Source organism: Bos taurus, chromosome 1, assembly GCF_002263795.3.
Source record: "Bos taurus isolate L1 Dominette 01449 registration number 42190680 breed Hereford chromosome 1, ARS-UCD2.0, whole genome shotgun sequence".
In the NCBI taxonomy this organism is placed as follows: Eukaryota; Metazoa; Chordata; class Mammalia; order Artiodactyla; family Bovidae; genus Bos; species Bos taurus.
This window is the reverse complement of record NC_037328.1, coordinates 67,865,442-67,885,779: the sequence shown is the minus strand read 5'-3', so window position 1 is coordinate 67,885,779 and position 20,338 is coordinate 67,865,442. Positions and strand designations below refer to the sequence as shown.

The window sequence follows — 20,338 nt, the reverse complement described above, 5'->3', positions numbered from 1 at the left end:
AGGAATTTTTAGCAATGAAAAAAATGTTCTGTGCCTATGCTGTTCAACATAGTAGCTCCTAGTTGTATGTGTGCACATATTGAACCCTTGAAATAACCCTGAGTGACTAAGGAACTGAATTTAATGTAATTTAATTTCAAACAGCCACGTGTAACTGGAGCTTACTGCATGGGACAGTGTAGCTGTAGTTGTTCAGGGTAATATTATTGGGTTGGCCAGAAAGTTCATTCGAAGTTTTCTGTAACATCTTATGGAAAATCTCAAACTTTTTGGCCAACACAATATTTACCATTTTCTTTATTTCAGTCAATTAGGTTTTCATATGTTTTATCTCATGTACAAGATTGTATGATTTAAAAGAAAAAAAACAAGTAGCCACAGGAAATTTATATGACATACTTGGTATGCTGTGTTCTTTAAATCCAGGAATTCTTTTAGTACTCTAAATTAAACTCTTTTTTCTTTTTTTTTTTTTTACTGTTGTTCAAGGCTAGATTAAACTCTTATAAAAATCCTGATTGCAGGTGTGGGAAACTGTGTGGTATTCTCATCTGTTGCAAAGATAGCAGTTCATTAACTGGTGAGGTAGGAGGTCATACAGACTCCACCTTGCAGAGACCTGGAGTTGGGCCTTTGCAGTGGAGTCACCATGATACCATGTCCCACGTCTGGCTTTGCTGAAAACCATTTCACAGACCTTGCCTCTCCTATTTGACTTCAAGGATACCTTAGAAATATAGTCAACATTATTATCCCTATGAGCTCAAAGATTCTCACCTCACACTGTAAAAGATGATTGGCATGCATCGTGAGCATTGCTAAAATATATCAGCAGAGTCAAGGAAAGTTAAAAATTATTAGCAATAAACGGCTTTTAAATAGGTGTGCTCCACGGTACAATAAGTGGAATTTTTAAAGCATTGATTAATATTCATTTGAAAACTTTTAATATGTAGGAGGAGGAACTGTCTCATAAATTATCTGCTCCTTTGCCAAAGTGGTCCTTTGTATACTGTTGCTTTTTTAATATAACTATATTTTCAGCATGAATGTGAAATATCAGATCATTTAAAAATACATAAATTGACAAGAATACCAGTGCATTCAGTCTCTTGGCAGTTGACGTGCACAGTGAATGCAGCAGGTAACTGGTCTCGGTGGGAACCTTGAAGACAACAGGGGAACCTGAAGAAATCCCCATTCCCCTGCTCCCATGAAGTATCTATGAAGTATATTTCCATGGCTTCCAGGAGGAGGACTCAATAACCTTTTTTACCTACCCATGTCAAGAAGCCCTGTATAGTCAGGAAGCTCTCATTAAAAGCTGTGATGCATTACAGATAAAATTAAGCATATTACTAAGTCGTCTGCATTTTCCAGAGAATGGAGCCCTTTCAAGTCTGAAGTGAAACCCTGGTGCACTTCGGGAATTTGTAAGACGTGACTTGATAGCCACATGTGGATGTGTGTGGAAGCATGCTGAGGATATGCCTGCATTTGAAAGGGAGGGAGGAGACTAATTATTAGGCTTGATGCATTAAAGACTTGTAACTTATCTTTTCTTTACATTGCCGCCATAAACATTTGTTTTTAACAGGATGAGTTTTGGTATCTTCTCCCCTTTACTGTATTTTGCTCTGGCAAAAATATTATCACAATAGCTGAAAACCTGACAACTATGCCTCTCTTTTGCCTTTTGCATTGGTGCTGTCTTGTTAAGCCAAGTTTAAGGAATCTTTCTTTGAGGTCAGTGTTTCAAAGCAGTACATGTTGAGAGCCTCAAGTGTAAACACTAATCAAATTAACCAAGTTTTTAATATACTAAATACTTTTTTTGATTTTAGAGTTTTTCAAATAGTCATGTTACATTTATGTAGCACCTTGCCATCAGTAGCAGAGCTTATCAACTGGTATCAGATGTCTGTCCCCCAGGTGGGTGTTAAAAGAAATTTCAAGAAGAATAGGATGACTAGAACATCTACATCATCTCAGAACAAAGGTGGTGCTCACCTCAGCTAGTAATTGGCAAATTGATCTAGTCTTATGCAGTCACTTTTTTTTTTTTTTAAGAAAAAAGCATAAATACAGATTTTTTTAATGTGAAATCTCTCAACTTAAAAAACTGGCTCAAATATTTTTTAAAGCACTGTACAAACTCAAACAAAACATTTGTGATCCAGGATTATGGGCATTGTTTTAATATTTATGTTCCAAGAGATGATATCAAAGCCTTTGTTTTTATTTTCTGTCTTACATTTTTGCAATTATTAAACCATCATAGAACAAAAGAACCATGACATTTCACAGTGTATATTGCTCATTTCATGTTCTTTTGACCACATCAGTTACACTTCTGACAGTGATCCATCTTGTCCCCTCTAGAGTGTTGAGTAGGCACACTGGGATGATGCATTTAGAGGTCTGGGGGCAGACTGTGGGGTGACTGCACCAGCTCTCCCCATGAGACCACAGTAACCTTCTGCTGGGCATATTGATCTCAGGCTCTCTTGGCAATAAAGGACTGTTGCTTCATAGAATACTTAGGCTGTATTGGATATATATGGTCAAGGTGGAACTAATTAATGACTGTTTTCTGATGCAGTCCTTATACTTGAGTTTGGTTGAAGGTAATAATAGTTGCATGAAAACTGTTAATAACATGCTCTTTGGAGCTGAGAGAATCAAACTGAACTTAGGAAGAACATTGGGAAAGGCTAGCAGCTGGTGAGATCCTTAGACATCCCAGATTTGGTACAGGCTAATGCTTTAACACTTAACAGAAAACACAATGACAAAATATTATTTTGGTAATTAAGCCTAAGAGGCAGCCACCAGCCTGTACTGGATCCCAGCAGTGACTAGCATAGATAGTAGAAACTTAATAAATGTTTGTTGAATTGAATTTTTCTTTCATGGAATAAAAATAATAACTGCTATGTATGAATGGCTAGCACTTTACTCGGAGAAGGCGATGGCACCCCACTCCAGTAATTTTGCCTGGAAAATCTCATGGGCGGAGGAGCCTGGTAGGCTTCAGTCCATGGGGTCGCTAAGAGTCGGACACGACTGAGCGACTTCACTTTCACTTTTCACTTTCATGCATTGGAGAAGGAAATAGCAACCCACTCCAGTGGTCTTGCCTGGAGAATCCCAGGGGCCGGTGGAGCCTGATGGGCTGCCGTCTCGGGTCGCACAGAGTCGGACACGACTGAAGTGACGTAGCAGCAGCAGCAGCAGCAGCAGCACTTTACTGAGTCCTTGATAGGTTTTTCTAACCTCATGTGAACCCATGCAAGGGCAAATATGTTACCTCAGTTTCCATATGAGGATGTTGAAGCTGGGAAAGGATAAGGACATGCAGCCTGGAAGCCTGGAGGTCTGTTTGGTTCCAGAGTTGCAGTGATTGAAGAAGAGGCTAGTTGTAGGAAATTGCCATTCTTTCTTCATATTTCCCGGGAAATGGGCTGAGCAGATAGTAGCATCAAAGTTGGACTAATGGGAACATTTTAGCTTTCAGACCTGCATGTCTGATTTTGTCATAAATGCAGAAATGACTGTGCGTTGCCTATTTACTGCATGCTTATACATTTTTCTCATTGCATGTTCAGAAAAGTTAATTTCATGACCAAGACTTGTTTTGGTAAGCCAAAACATTTAACTAGGCCATCATCCATATTAAAGAGTAGTTCTTAGTTATTGTGTTGTAATGGAAATAATTTTTAATCAGTCCCCCTTGTCATTGTTGGTTAAGAAAAATCTATATAGTTGCATATTTTTCTCTCCTTTAAAAGGGAAGTATATTAATATAACTCACATTTTCCATATAAAAGGAGTATTATTTTCTGGTTTACTGTGTATCCTATCATAAGTTTTTATTTTATTTTTTAATTGAAGGATAATTGCTTTACAGAATTTTGTGGTTTTCTGTCATACATCAGCAAGAATGAGCTATAGGTACACTCTTGTTCCCTCCCTTCCGATTCTCCCTCCCCATCCCACCCTTCCAGATTGTCGTAGAGCTCCTGTTTGAGTTCCGAGTCATACAGCAAATTCCCACTGGCTGTCTATTTTACATATAGTATTGTAAATTTCCATGTTACTCTCTCCATACATCTCACCCTCTGCCTCATCCCTTCCCCCTAAACATTAAATCATGGATACTTTACATATGCAGTTGCCATGTGAAAAGCCCAACACTTATCCAGACATTTTTTTTTTTTAACCACCACACGTCAGTATTTATTACATTTCAATTTCTTATCAAGGAGGACATTCCTTTTAAGTAGATAACTAGATGAGTTACATTTTTGTTCCAAAAAAATAAAGTTATGGAAAGGACCAGGATTGTCGTCAGAACCGTCCTGTGCCCCAACCCAAACCTTCTGCTGACGTCACTCTCAAGGCAGTAGCCCTGTGACCTCACTCTCCCAGGTGCCCAGCCCTCCTCACCCAAGGCTATTCCAGCCAAGGCAGAGAACGTGCAGGCCAGGCTGCAGACAGGTCAGCAAATACTTATTCAATGCCTTGTCTGCTCTGGTATCGTGCTCAGCACTAGGATGCATGGAAAAGAGAAATCACAGGTGCTGCCTTCACAGGGCTTGCTCAGGAGCAGAGTCAAGCAGTGCCTTAGAGTAGGGTAACTGACAAGGCAGGAAAGACAGGCTGCTGGCACCACGTGTCACACTCCAGCTGCCCAGCTGAGGGGTACACCAGCCTGGTCCAGCTCCTAAGGAGCTGTTCTAGTCTCCCAGGCCCACTTGTTCCTCCTCATTGGGTGGTCCTGGAGGTACAATGTGTTAATATGTATAAAGCATTTAGAACAGTGCCTGGCACTTAGTAGGTGCTCAGTAAATGTTAGTTACATATTAGCTATAATGTAACCTTGTCTTTTCCCAAACTTTCAGTGACAATTTTTATATAACTGTACTGAATTCTTCTCTGTGTCCTGAAGCAGAGATATAATTGACTTTTAAAACAGATATAATTGACTGTTCACATAGGAATGAATTCTTTATACTTATTAAAATAGTTTCACAGTTAGCTGGTGAAGATTTATACATAATTACTTTTACCATACTTAAGGGATAATTAGCCCTGCTAATGGGAGTTATCATTCTCTTAATCATCATTATTATCCTAATCTAAGGCATTTATTGAAAATCTCATTTTGCCTTTTAAGTAAGCTAACCCCTTCTTCAAAGGGAGTTTTTGGACCTGCCCTTGGGGTACTTAAAGTATAAGACAGCAGTAATTCGGATGCCAGTTCAGCCTCAGCATTAAATCTATTGTTCTGTCTCAAGTGTGCTTTTATTGACAGTTTTTGTTATAAATGTTTTTACATATTCTTTTATGGTTATGTAGCCCGCCTCTTCCAGCAGATTCAGATTCTTCACATCAAAGGCAATTTATAGAAACCAGGTGATATTGTTTGCTTCTAATTATGTCCCCAAAGTGGTTGCTTACTACTCAGGTGATATTTTAAAATAATTTATTTGAAAATCACTTCAGGTATACAGAAACTTTAAATTAGAACAGTACAAAAGACTCTCATGTTTCCTTCATTCAGATTCTCCAACTATTGACATTTTACTACATTTGTTCCATCACCTACTCCTCTGTATTTGCATATCGTTTTTTCCCTGAACCTTGAGAGCAAGCTGTACATGATGTCCTGTCCCCCCTAAATACTCAAGTGCGTGTTTCAGACACTCTCCTACATCACCTGCATACAACCCTCCAGTACGGAAGCCAAAACTGATAAAATACTACCATCCCCCCAGACTTCACTCAGGTTTCACTAACAGTCTAAACAGTGTCCTTTTTTTTCCCTTTGTGAATGGCAAGTTTGGCCTTGGAGTACTGGAAGTAGAGGAAAACAATAGAATGGGAAACATCAGAGATCTCTTCAAGAAAACTGGAGAGATCAAGGAAACATTTCATATAAGAATTGGCACAATAAAGGACAGAAATGGTACGGACCTAATAGAAACAGAAGAGGTGGCAAGAATACGCAGAAGAACTATACAAAAAAGGTCTTAATGACCCAGACAACCACGATGGTATGGTCACTCACCTAGAGCCGGACTTCCTGGAGTGTAAAGTCAAGTAGGCCTTAGGAAGATTACTACGAACAAAGCTAGTGGACATGATGGAATTCCAGCTGAGCTATTTCAGATCCTAAAAGATGATGCTGTTAAAGTGCTATACTCAATATGTCATCAAACTTGGAAAACTCAGCAGTGGCCACAGGACTGGGAACAATCAGTTTTTATTCCAGTCCCAAAGAAGGGCAATGCCAAAGAATGTTCACACTGCCATATAATTGCCCTCATGTCACATGCTAGCAAGGTTATGCTCAAAATCCTTCAAGCTAGGCTTTAGTAGTACGTGAATTGAGAACTTCCAAATGTACAAGCTAGTTTTCCAAGAGGCAGCGGAACCAGAGGTCAAGTTGCCAACATTAACTGGATCATGGAGAAAGCAAGGGAATTCCAGAAAAACATCTGCTTCATTGACTATGCTAAAGCCTTTGACTGTGTGGATCACAGCAAACTATGGAAAATTTTTAAAGAGATGGGAATACCAGACCACCTTACCTGTCTCCTGAGAAATCTGTATATGGGTCAAGAAGCAACAGAAACTTAGGTGGAATGACTGACTGGTTCAAAATTGGGAAAGGAATATGTCAGGGCTGTATATTGTCACCCTGTTTGTTCAACTTGTATGCAGAGTACATCATGCGAAATACCAGGCTGAATGAATCACAAGCTGAAATCAAGATTGCTGGGAGAAATATCAACAACCTTAGATATGCAGATGATACCACTCTAATGGCAGACAGTAAAGAGGAACTAAAGAGCCTCTTGATGAGGGTGAAAGAGGAGAGTGAAAAACCTGGCTTAAAACTCAGCATTAAAAAAACTAAGGTCCCATCACTGCATGGCAAATAGAAGGAGAAAATGGAAGCAGTGACACATATTATTTTCTTGGGCTCCAAAGTCAGAGGACAGTGACTGCAGACATGAAATTAAAAGACGCTTACTCCTTGGAAGAAATGCTATGACAAACCTAGAATAGTGTTAAAAAGCAGAGATCTATCTCACTTTGCGGACAAAGGTCTGTATAGTCAAAGCAATGGTTTTTCCAGTAGTCATGTACAGATGCGAGAGCTGGACCATAAAGAAGGCTGAGCACTGAAGAATTAATGCTTTCAGATTGTGGTGCTGGAGAAGACTCTTGAGAGTCCCTTGGACTGCAAGTAGATCAAGCCAGTCAATCTTAAAGGAAATCAACCCTGAAAATTCACTGGAAGGACTGATGCTGAAGCTCCAATACTTTGGCCACATGATGTGAAGAGGCCAGCTCATTGGAATAGACCCTGATGCTGGGAAAGATGAAAGGCAGAAGGAGAAGAAGACAGAGGATGAGATGATTAGATATAATCATGGACTCAATGGGCATAAATTTGAGCAAACTCCAGGAGATAGTGGAGGACAGAGGAGCCTGGTGTGTTACAGTCCACAGGGTCAGAGCTGGGCACAACATAGCAACTGAACAGCAACAACATATACATATATGTATACTCATACACATGTACATCTAAAAGTATATCATTGTGTGTATAAATGTGTGTAAATATATATTCAATGTATAGTTTATATATGTATATAAGTGTATAAATCTGTGTTATAAAATCATGGGCTCATACCAGTTCCTCCAATTACAATCCAACACCATGGTATTCTTTCTAGAGTTCTCCCTTCCATGTTTGTAAATACCTGTTCCAATGGCAAGAAGTCCCATTTTTTGAACTATATTGTTTTATTTACTCGGTTTATTTATTTACAACATGTAGCTGATTTTCCGTCCACACTAGCCATGTCTTCAGCCTGCCACCTCTGTGTCTCTCCCTCACCTCCTCATCCTCAACTGCAAGAGGGATATTCTCCCCACAGCAGCAGGGGTATGTGTGTGTGTGAACCCCAGGAAGACAAGTCAGAACTGTTCAGAGTTTGGGGGCACAGGCTGAGGTCAACATGTGTAAACCTCATTTTTCCCATCTGTAAAATGGGAATTCGAAGAGGTAATATATGTTCAAAAGTGCTTGGCATATAGTATGAATTCAGTTATACTATTATTCAATTATACTGTTATGTAGAATTATTTTTACTGCGGTTGTCATCATAATTATTAAAAAGATTATTTCCCCCAAAGTTAAAAATGAGCAAAAGATATTTCTCAAAAGAAGATACACAGATGGCTGATAAGTACATGAAAAAATGCATACCAACACTACAGTGAGATGCCACTTTGTACTCATTAGGATGGTTACTGTCAGGAAAGAAAAAGGAAAATAGCAAAATGGTGGTAAACAAGTGAAGAAATTGGAACCTTTTTGCACTGTTGGTAAGAATGTAAAATGATGTAGCCAATGTGGAAAACAGTTTGGCAGTTCTTCAAAAAGCTAAACATAGTATTATATGACCTAACAATTCCACTTCTAGGCATACCCAACAGAATTGAAAAAACAGGTGCTCAAATAGATATTTGTACACTCATGTACATAGCAGCAGCCAGAAGGTGGAAGCAATGCAAATGTCCATCAGTAATTGAATCATTAAACAAAGTGTGGTATTTACATACAGTATAATATTCAACCTTTAAAAGGAGGGAAATTCTGATACATGGCTTCAACAGGGATGAACCTTGAAAACATTATACTCAATGAAACAAGCCAGATGCAGAAGGAAACATAATATCATTCCATTTAATTGAGGCACCTGGAATGAACAAGGAAAAGGGTCCTCACAAGGAAGCAAGCATGGTGGCACCCTGCTCTTGGAATTCTAAAACTGTGAGAAAAGACGTTTCTACTGTTTGAGCCACCCAGACTATGGTGTTTTTTTATGGCAGCTAGAGGAGAAAGATAAACATACTCTTCACAGTTCTGCCAAGAACGGACTCTAGTCTTCATCTCCTAGAGTTTACCAGAATCTCTTCTCTTCACAAATGAAAGGGGTATCAAGAAGAGAGAAGTCTTACCAGCAAGCTTGATCAGGGGATTTCTTTGAAATAACCAGAGTGGTGAGCAGTAGGTTCCAAAAGGCTAAGAAGAATAGGGTTTCTTCATAGAGATTTGCTTGTGTGGCACCATCTGTTTTTCTTTGAATGTAATAAAAATGACAGCTTTTCATGTACTGATACTCCCTGAGCCTTTTAAAGTCCAACATATGATGCTGTTTGTGTATAAAGGTTTTTCTCTTGTGCCCATTTATTTCTCAAGCTTGAATTTCTGTGTAAACTCCCTTGGCTAAATTACACAAGCCACCCACTCCCCATGCCTCCTCTCTCACTGTAGAGCAGGGGGCTGAAACCTGCCGTCTGCAGTATGGAGGGTCCAACACACAGCTCACTGCCCCAAGCAAAGGAAGATTTCCTGGCTGAACTGCTTGCCCCATGCCCACATCCTCATTTGTGCTGTGAGTAAGGGCATGCAGCTTTGAAACATGGCTTCAAAACATTTTTGGTCAACCTAGCCCAAACTGCTCATTTGTCTCTTTAACTCATTAACTCATTTTAACTCACTCCATTCTACCCCTATTTTGTGTTACTGGATCAGTTCAGTTCAGTTCAGTTCATAGTTATCTGCAAATTAGACAAGCTTGATCTCTGACTTTATATGAGCTCCTTCTTAATAACATGTTGTACTTCCTGTAGATCTGAAGATATCATTTGTGCAAAACGGTCATTTTCCCTATCCTTAGGCTTTTAACGGAGAAGGCAATGGCAACCCACTCCAGTACTCTTGCCTGGAAAATCCTGTGGATGGAGGAGCCTGGTAGGCTTCAGTCCATGGGGTCGCTGAGTCGGACATGACTGAGCGACTTCACTTTCACTTTTCACTTTCATGCATTGGAGAAGGAAATGGCAACCCACTCCAGTATTCTTGCCTGGAGAATCCCAGGGACAGCGGAGCCTGGTAGGCTGCTGTCTATGGGGTCTCACAGAGTCGGACACGACTGACGTGACTTAGCAGCAGCAGGCTTTTTAAAATGATGACATGGTCTTCACAGCTGGATTCTGGGAACAGACTGTTTTCACATTCCTCCTGAGTCTGAGTTTGTCGCAGTCCTTTTGGTCTAACTGAAGGTGTGTGTGAATCAAATACCTTCTAGACTGGACCAGAGCAGAAGGCTGGGGGGCTTGCTTGTCTGCTTCTCCCTATTTAAAAGCCTCCAAGACTACACAGAAACTAGTATCAGGTATCAGAGCACAGGCAGCTGATTAGGATTGAATTGTTTTGCTCCACAGATATCTGTTGAGCTCCTACTTGTGAAAAGCACAAAGTGCTTTTGGGAATCAAAAAATGAATAAAACACGCTTCCCGCTTTCAAGACTATTACAATGCACAATTTTAGAGAAGAACTTCTATTATAGCCTAAAGATCTTTGAGGAAGGCTTTCAGCCCATAGCTGTAAAAGTATATCTCCTTAAGATGAGGATTACAAAGTATATCAAAAAAAGGCAAAGTGTGCTTTGAAATTATATTTTGGTATAGATGGGTTTTAAGCAAGGATTTGCGGACAGACTGAAAAATGAAACATGAAAGCTTTAAAGGGGTTTAGCTTTTGCTTTACTTTGGCTAATATAAGAGCACCAGGAAAACAAAAAGTATTCTCGCTCTTGACAGTATGAAATTCTTACTCTTTTAGAGAATAGTGACTGTGGATTTATGAAGTTCTTTGTCAGAGCAATTTAGCTAATCGGTATGTAAATGACTGCTTATTTCATTGTGTAGGCAGATCGTTCCATGTTCACTTTCTGAGGAAGAATAGAAGTGCTCAGTAACATTCCAAATGCAGAGAAGCAAAAGTTAAGGTTACAGTGCCGTACTTGTGTTATATTAGATGTTAGGAGTAAGACAGAGGAGATCTTGTAAATGATATTTGTTTGGTTTGCTCAGTGGAATTTCTTATTCACATACAACTCTCTAACTGCCCTTTTTGGATGTAAGAAAATATAAGTGAATTGAGGTGCAAGGTTGTTTCTTATTCTTACTATTGGTTTTCAAGCGTAAAGGATCATCATAAACTTAGCTGGAGTGGGAAGGCTGGGTGTGCTGAAAGTTAGTACCACAGTAATAAATGTTCTTGCAAGATTTGCAGTCTGAGGCATATCATGAGAACATCCCCTAAAATGAAAATACCTAAGAAGTCAGTGAGAGACTTTATTTTGGGGGGCTCCAAAATCAATGCAGATGGTGACTGCAGCCATGAAATTAAAAGACGCTTGCTCCTTGGAAGAAAAGCTATGACCAACCTAGACAGAGACATTACTTTGCTGAAAAAGGTCCATCTAGTCAAAGCTATGGTTTTTCCAATAGTGATGTATGGATGTGAGAGTTGGACTATAAAGAAAGCTGAGAACCAAAGAATTGATGCTTTTGAATTGGTGCTGGAGAAGACTTGAGAGTCCTTGGACTGCAAGGAGATCAAACCAGTCAATCCTAAAGAAAATCAGTCCTGAATATTCATTGGAGGGACTGATGCTGAAGCTGAAACTCCAGTATTGGCCACCTGATCTGAAGAACTGACTCATTGAAAAAGACCCTGATACTAGGAAAGATTGAAGGCTTGAGGAGAAGGGGGCAACAGAGGATGAGATGGTTGGATGGCATCACCAACTCAATGGCCATGAGTTTGAGTAAGCTCCAGGAGTTGGTGATGGACAAGGAAGCCTGGCATGCTGCAGTCCATGGGGTCGCAAAGAGTCAGACACAACTAAGTGACTGAACTGACTGACTAAGGAGCCTTATTAGAAGCATATTGGTTTTTCAGCATGAAAACAACTTCAGAGGAGGCTGAGAATTCCAAAATTCTTCTGGCTTTAGCCACCTCCTGTGATCAGCATGGAAGCCTCTGTAATCCCTGAGTTAAACCAGGCTCATCTGGGATCAGAAGTCACCAGTGGGGGAGAATAAATGGACTTGCCTCATAGACGATCTCCAGCTTCCCTGACATGAATTCATCCTGCCCAGGGAATTAGCTTCATCCTCAGTTGTGTTTTTATCATTATATTGCCCTTCTCTGAAATTTCTTTGGATTCCAAATTGTCATGGAAATCAAATTAAAATTCTTATTAATGGATCCCAAGCTTTTCACCAGTTTACCCTTCTACTGTCTTGCCTAAGTGTTCTTGGCTCCCACAACACCGGTTCACATTCTCCACATCATGTCAGCAAGCAAACATGCAGAACTCCCTCATCGTGTTTGTTTCTCCCTGTGGGCTCCAGCTCAGGTAATCCCCCCTCCCTGTATCTCTTACTCATCAGTAAGCCGAGTTTCTTCTCACTTGCCCCTCGTCCCTTGGCTCTGCAGTTGTTGTCATAGACATGTCTGTATTCTTTATGTGGCAAGCTCTTTCTGTGCTGTGGGCCCTGAGGTTACAGACAAGGAGCTGTATTGACTTCAACCCCACCAGCTCAACAAGGGGGAAAGGACTCCGCTCTCCACATTGTGAGTGCTTCTTTGTTAAAATGTTTTGTGTGTTTGCTTTTTCCTTTGTCTTCCTTTTCCTACAGGTCCAGAGTGAAGACAGTGTCCTCCTGTTTGTTATTGCCTGGACCATCACAGAAATTATCCGTTACTCCTTTTATACATTCAGTCTGTTAAACCATCTGCCTTACCTCATCAAATGGGCCAGGTAAAGAAGTACAGGAATGAAGACTAACTTTTGAAGTGCTGTACTTTTTCTTTATTGCCTAAATACTGTTTTTTATTTCTAAAACTTGTGTGAGGTAGGGGTTGGATAAAATTCTGCTCTGTGGATTTCATCAGGGCAAGTGACTATGTAACTGTGATTTATAAAAACACTTTTAAATTTTTTATCTCTACTTAAGTGATTTATTTGGGATCAATTCTCTCAGTTAAATTATTCAATAGAGATTTGATAGAGCGTCTCTTTTTTGTCCATAGAAAACTGTACCGATGAGCTTCTGCCATTATGATGGTTTTTTGGGACCAAGTCCAATTCCTGTCTCAGTTTTTCCAACACAATGATTCTTAAATTACTCTTTAATTAATAACAAGTGTTACAGGGCACTTTTAGCATATTACCAGTTTAGTTTGCTTTGATTATTTTTAACAATAGTATTTGTTATGAATTTGGTGAATTTCTGATCATTCATCTGATTATCTGAACTAACCTGTGACACAGTTGTGAGCAACTTTCTGAGTTAGAAATGACTACAGGAATGAGTGACAAAGCCAAAGGCTCAAAATTGTCCTTGGGGCCAAAGTGCCTCATTTCTTAAAAGGAAAACGGTGGTTCCTAGACAATTTGTGAGTTTAATGATTAAACAGAGACATAAACCAAATGTTTCCAAAGCATGGGAACGTCTTTTTCTTTCCTTTTTTTTTCACCCCCCTCCCCCACCCAGTAAACATTTGTATTAGGAAAAGAGGAGAATGGGAAAAGTATAGTGGTTTCTAACCAAGTTGGGCAGCAAAGCTGATAGGAAAATAGAAAGCTGTCTATCCTAGTTATAGGGCAAGTTTATTGACCAAACCCTGCTTTTAGTATTAGAGAAAGATTCCCTCTGTGGCCCCTGCAAGAGTCGTGCTTTTCCACCCTCCTAAGGATGGCTGAAGGTGACAGCGGAGAACATATCTTTCTTTCGTCAGCATATTTCCTGTATGTGGAGGTTTAGAGTCCAGTATTTACTGTCAGCCACAAACAGCCAAAGGCTTTTTAAACATGAGCTGATGATTTATTTAGCAATACTTACACCTCAGAATGGCTTCCAGTTAGTTCCATAGGGTGAGCCTCTCCAAAATTCTTTTTAAAGCATGAGAAACTCCTTTTTAAAGTGAAGAAAATTGTGTAGAGTCACCCATGTGATAGTAATTGGTTTTTTTTTGGGGGGGGGGGACTGGAAAATTACATAATGACCAAAGCTATCATAAAATTTTTAATATTTTTTAAACTTAGCATGTATTTTATTTTTCACAATAGCATGCACAGGCTTTTGAAAACTTTGCAGAATATACACATTGGATATGCTGCTTTTTTTTCAGTCCAGAGACCAGAATTGGTGTGCATTGTAGGGATTCTTGGACACCTTGTTTCAACACCTTCCCCCCCGAAACCCACACCCACCTATGAGGCAGGACCCTTCAGTATGAACCATGACTCCATGCCCCTGCTTTACCAGTATTTGACATCATCTCAGTTATTTTAGGGGGTTGTTTTGAAGAGTTGTTTATTTAGTCAGGCCAGATTTTGAGGCTGACCAAATACATTTTATTTTAGAACATTCAGAAACATACCTGCTTTGGCCCTTTTCAAAAACTGGCTTGTAAAACCTGAATTTAAGCAGTGGGTAAACAGCAAAGTGTATAAACAGTAGCTTTCTACAAGACCAGTACTGATTACTTACAATCAGTACTGGTTGTGGGGGTGGGAGGGTGCATCTTTCTACTGAAGCTGGCTTCAAACCTCAGTAATGAATATTTTGTTTTGTTTTAGGTACACACTCTTCATTGTGCTGTACCCAATGGGAGTGTCCGGAGAATTGCTCACAATATATGCCGCATTGCCCTTTGTCAGGCAGGCTGGCCTGTACTCCATCAGTTTACCTAACAAATACAATTTCTCCTTTGATTATTATGCATTCCTAATTCTGATAATGATCTCTTACATTCCACGTAAGTAGATATTTATGCATATATTTATTTATGTTTTAAAAATTGGCTCAACAATAGCTAGAGTTAAATGCCTTTGGTTGTTTTTACACCATAAATCTAATTTATCGGGGACGCTTTGGTTTTCATTGAAGCTGACTGCCAGAGAGTTTTCTCTGGTAGTAACTGAATAAAGATGAATTCCTCTCAGCTGCTAAAATGCAGCCCTTAGTGTGTGTGTGTGACACAGTGAATGCCAGCATAGGTTAACTGCCTATTGGAGGAAAGGACTAAGTGGAAAGCAAAAAAAGAAACCATTAGAGACCTTACCTTGACTTTTTCAGTCTCTTAAAAGCTGCTTGTTATGGTATTTGAAAAACACTGTAGAGAGAGTTTTACACTTTCGCTATATCAAAATAAACATTACTTCACTTTTAAGGAATTGGTAGTTGACTAGAAACAAGTAAAATAAAAATAGATTCATTGATTAATTTTTCTTTATTTCTTTTTTGGAAATAAACACTTAAAGTCATCTGAACAGGACGTAGCATTCTCTTCAGGATAGTTTCCGATTATTTTAATAGTCCTGCTGAAGGTTTAAATATATAGATACTCAAATCTGCCTACCAGCACATTAACAGAGAGAAAAGGCCACGTTTGAGGCTTCCCTGAAGTGAGTCTGGTTTGCTGAGGATGAAGAGTTGTTTACTCCTTTACTCAAATTCTGATGTTCAGTTTCTATCCTATAATTGATTTCCACATATCCAAAAGTACTGTTTTACCCAAGGCCAAGTAAACTGAATGCTTCTTCTCCCTTAGCTACTTCCGTTGGCATTATGACTCTGAATCTTATTTTAGGCTGTAAGATGCTATATTCTCCCCTAAACCTCAGGTTAAATTCAGACTGGAAGGTTGGATTTTTCTTCAGCCCACAGCATTAACTGAATGAATCATCCTAACAGTCACAGGTGACAAGCTTGTGTCCCCTTGTGGGAAAATGCATTTCATACACTTTGAGGGAAAAGAACGACATCCCAGTTTCTTGTGAACATTTATCTTGGAGAGGTTCTTGGACGCACTTCTGCTTTGTGATTCCTTTTACACCCTTTAGTAGCAATCAAGTCCTCCTCTCTGTTGCTGGAACCAGGGTGGCTAAAGGCCATCTCTCTCCAAATGTAAAAGGTAGTTGATTTTCAAACAAAAGATAAATATGGAAGAGTGTAAAAATTTAAGTAGTAAGAATTAACTTAGAGCTTCTCACCTTTCCGATTGTGTTTCATTTCCAGTCTCTAGAGCAACAATTCCTAACTGCAGTTTTGCCACACCCAGGCTAACCAGTATTATCCTGATGAGCACCACAAGATGTATTTAAATTCAGCATAAGTCTTTAAATGGAGATAAATGCTGTGTTGGATAACTGGGAACGGGGCCAGGAGACTATCATGAAATCAAACCAGTAACGAAGTGCTGCCCCATTAATGGAAACCTGGGCCCTACCTCAGAGGTGCTGCCAGGTTTCCGGTCTGTTGCAGGTGGGGCTGTATTCCAGGAGCAGTTCTCCGGGAAGCTCAGGGCACTCTGCACCTCCTAGTCTCTTTGTGCCACGGGGGCCAACCAGAGCCAACCTTTTGCCTCACCCTGCTGACCTCTCGGTAGAGAAGGGGCCTGGTCAAGCACAGGATGACAGGATTCCTGGAGGAAAACAAACCCAGTTCTGTGGGATTTTCCTTCGTGGCCTTAGAAGAGAAGAGAGCACAGACCTAAGAGTCAGCTGTCTTAGAGCAGGGAAACTCCTCTCAGCCAGCGTCTGCTTTCCGTACCTCAGTCCTTCCCCCTTCTACCATTCTCAACCTCTTTTTAATGAGAGAACTTGGCTTGGTTAAAGTCCATACTCTTTCATTTCTAAGGTAGCTTAACTCCTGTAGGACAAAAAAAGGATTCATTTCAAGGACAGAGATTAAAAGGTTCCCTTCAAATCCCTAACTCCCCACCCAGGCTCAAGATGGCAGCGCAGACCCTGTACTGCTGCACATCACTCGTGTCTGCTGGCGCTCACTGTGCTTCTGGCCTGAGCCAGTGGCCCTGAATGTTTTTAGTAGTTTATGTTGTTAATACTGAGACCAGTTTGTACAGTTCATTCCAGCCAACTGCACGTTTCCAACTTTCCAAAACTTTGTATTTATAAGAAGAAAATGCAGTCAGGAGAGGTTGCTGTTGCCATGCAGCCTTCTTTACCAAATCTGGGTTCCCTTCCACAACTTAGGTTTCTTTCAATCCCCTCTCATGGGACGTGGGTGATGTACATGTCTTAGAAAGCAGCACCTCTTCGTTATGGCCCTGACCAGATGTTGCACTGTCGTACCTGCAGGCCATGTTGTGCGTGGCCTGTGAGCCGCAGCCCTGGGAGTTTTCTCATATTGGGGTGCTTTGGATTCCCTTTGGGGTGTTCCTCTCCTCTGCTGCAGCTGCAGTATGAGTATGGACAGTATCTGTTTACATTACCTGCCCTCCCCCTTTTGCAAATTGGTGAAAGCTAGCTGCAGGGCTGGGGTTTAAAAAAGGCAGAGAGAAACGAGAAACAGTGATAGAGGGTAGGGTCACCAAGAAGCAGGGCACTGTCCACGTTGTCAGTAACCATAACCGCCCTCTGATTATTAGAGAAACAGAAGGAACTTGCCCCAAACAGAGTGTTTCCAGTTGCCCTCTGCCTTCAAGTCTTAAGAGCGCCCTTCTCCTTACAGGAAGGTGTGCCCAGTGACACTGCAGCCACCCACCCACCCACCCTCCGGCACAACAGGACAGACACATGCATAGCCGCCATCTCCATCCTACATGTCCTAAACTATAAGAGCAGAGGCTAGAATTCTGAACAGCCTGTTGTCAGGTTGAGATTTTCAGCGTAGTTAAAAGCAGGCAACCATGCATCTGGAATTATTTCAGTCACTGTAGCTGGTGTGACCATGTGAGTAATTGAGATGGAGACAGTGTCCCCCAAGTTCTGGTCACCAGGGAGTCACTGCCAGAGGAACAGAGAATCTCTAGCCCAAGTACTCCCATTTTCCCCGTCTCCCCCACACATTTCTTTCTCCTGGGCACTGAGCAACTTCTGGAAGAATACAACAAAATGAAAGGGCCATATCTGCTCCCCAGTCCTGACCAGGAGCCTCGTAGCTGGCAGGCCCTTGCATGAGGATGAAGGTGTATTTAGGCATCTGGTTGCCACTAAAGGCCTATTGAATGGCTTTTGGATTGTTGTCCTACGTCAGACCCTGTGGGTCCATAGCCACACTTTATATGAGTGACATAATCACAAATGCAGCCAGTGGAAAAGTCCTTAGCGTTCTTTGCTGCAAAGTTTCCCTTTACTAAAGTATATCTATAGAAATGTGACTAGCCTCACAGTTTTAAATGATTACAATTAGCATTCCTTATGGTTTAATTATATCCTTACTTCCAGTTTTTAGATTATAGAGCTTGTCAAGTTTTCTGGTGTTCATACCAAAATAGTTCTCTCACTGTTGAATTTTATGCACAAGCTGGGTCTTTTCTGTGAATAACTTCCTGCCTGCAAATAGTGAGTGGAGTGGATGGCAGCGCTGTTCAGCGCCGAGGCCTCCTCTGCAGTTTATCAAATCTGTGTGCACACACCCACTGATGTCTTGGTACTTTGGGAGGATCGTTTGACATTTGGCCAACTTGGAACCCATTTGGAAAGAAAGAAACTGTCAGAGAAGAGTTGGCAGTAGTAGAAATCACCTCCCCCAAAACACAGGTTACTGTCTAAAATACAGAGAGTGGAGCCGTTGAGAAGGGAAGGTGGATGGTGTACGTCCAAGACCATCTCACTGGAATATTTTATGTGGTTTTTGAACCCCCAGTTTACAGTAACCTTGTGAAGGTCAGATAGCTTAAGCTGGCATCTCCCAACAGGGACACTGTAGGCCTTTGGGATGGGACAGCTCTTAGTCACGGAGGACTGTCACGTAGTGTGGATGTTGGCATTACTGGCCCCTTGCACTGAATGCCAGTAATATCCCCACTCCATCCTCCCAGGCAGCACCACCCTGTTCAATCGAGAGCCAGTCCTTTTTAAAGTAACTTATGAAATGACCAAGAACAGAATCTCCAGTGCGTAAGGGTTTGCTTTTCACATCCAAACGTGGCTTAGTGGTGTTCAGATCAAACACCACTCCGCGGTCTTCCCAAAGAACAGCATTTCTCTGGAAGTACCTTTGGGACATCCTCCTGGGTGACAGAGCAGGGGGACAGGGAGGGTGAGACTGAGGGTCAGGAGCACGGAGCCTGGTCCTGACTGTCAGTGATTTGCTGTGAGACCGCAGGCAAATGCCCAGCCTCTCTGAGGCTTCCATTCCTCCTCTGTGAACAGGAATAGTAACTCTAGCACTAGAATTCACCCCCCGGTTGTTGGGAAATCAGAGAATAAGTGTGCAGATAGCATGAGCTTGTGTAAAGAGTATTATTTGGCAGCTCCGTGGCATCCTGATTGGTAATGCCAGTGGCAGTGGTATCTGACACTCCAGTCCACGTTACCTTCCCCCTCGGCTAAAGCAGGAAACGAAGTTTCTTTGTGTTTTTCTTCTTTCTCCAAGCCCGTCTTGTTACCATCCTTGGTTGCTGGGAGAGAAAGTGGTCGGAGTCAGAGAGGACCTCAAGTCCATGTGCTTTACGTAGAACCTGTGGTTTTAAATCATCTCCTTAACCAGTTCTCTCTCTTCTTTGCAGTTTTTCCCCAGTTATACTTCCACATGATACACCAGAGAAGAAAGATCCTTTCTCATACTGAAGAACACAAGAAATTTGAATAGTTCCTTCTTCCTGCACATCCCCAGAAACAAACTTTCCAATGACAAAAAATGCTGCAGACTTTTTCAGTTCCCAATACGTTTCATAGAAAATAAGTAAGAACTATTTTTAAATACTAAAAAAATAAATAAATAAACCAAAATCCAGTGTCATGTGGGCCTGGGGTTTTCTAAAAAACAAAACAAAAAAACGAAAGCTGTTACATAAAACATCCTGGCCGGTCCATTTCAGCATGCTCTTTCAACCAGAAGTTCCCAATATTTATGATGGCGCTGGAAAGGGATTTGGCATTTTATATCCTCCTGTTTCCTTCACATGTCTGATAAATAAAAGATCTGTAACACTAAACACTTGAGCGTTACAGTCTGACCCATGAAGTTGCGCCCACTGAATGCCCAGCTTGGAGCAGGTACGTCTCAGTCTGCAGTGTGTTTAGCATCCCCTCTCTAAGCGCTTGACTGCATGCTGGAAGCCGTTTGTTCTCTGGCATGCTCTGAAGTTATGGCTGGGACCTTCCCCTCATATCTAGTGAATGAATTATACAATGTACATGTCTGTGAAACTTTGGGGTAGTGCCTATAATCAGAAAACAACTAGAACCGTTTTGTTTTCATTCGAGTCATTACTGCTTGCCACTACGAAATGTGCTTGAATTTAATAAGTATGTGTATATTGTAGAGAAGCTACCTTAACTGGGGCTCAACCTCAATCCTATTTTAACAAAACTGGACAGTTCTGAGGAAGGGAAAGCTCAGTAGCTAGTCAATGACAGGTACCTTTCACAGTACCATTCTCAGAACACCCTGAGTAAGGAGTTTGCCAGGAACTATTCT

At 41.0% G+C, this 20,338-nt stretch overlaps 1 protein-coding gene across 1 annotated transcript in view; it reads left to right on the top strand.

Moving 5' to 3' along the window:
* HACD2 (3-hydroxyacyl-CoA dehydratase 2) overlaps positions 1-19,651 on the top strand; it is an 86,564-nt gene extending 66,913 nt beyond the window's left edge. The window contains 3 exon segments of the mRNA NM_001130757.2: positions 12,581-12,702; positions 14,527-14,705; positions 19,425-19,651. Coding sequence (NP_001124229.1) covers positions 12,581-12,702; positions 14,527-14,705; positions 19,425-19,507 — 384 coding nt within the window. The 3' untranslated portion in view covers positions 19,508-19,651.
* The last annotated feature ends 687 nt before the right edge of the window (positions 19,652-20,338 follow it).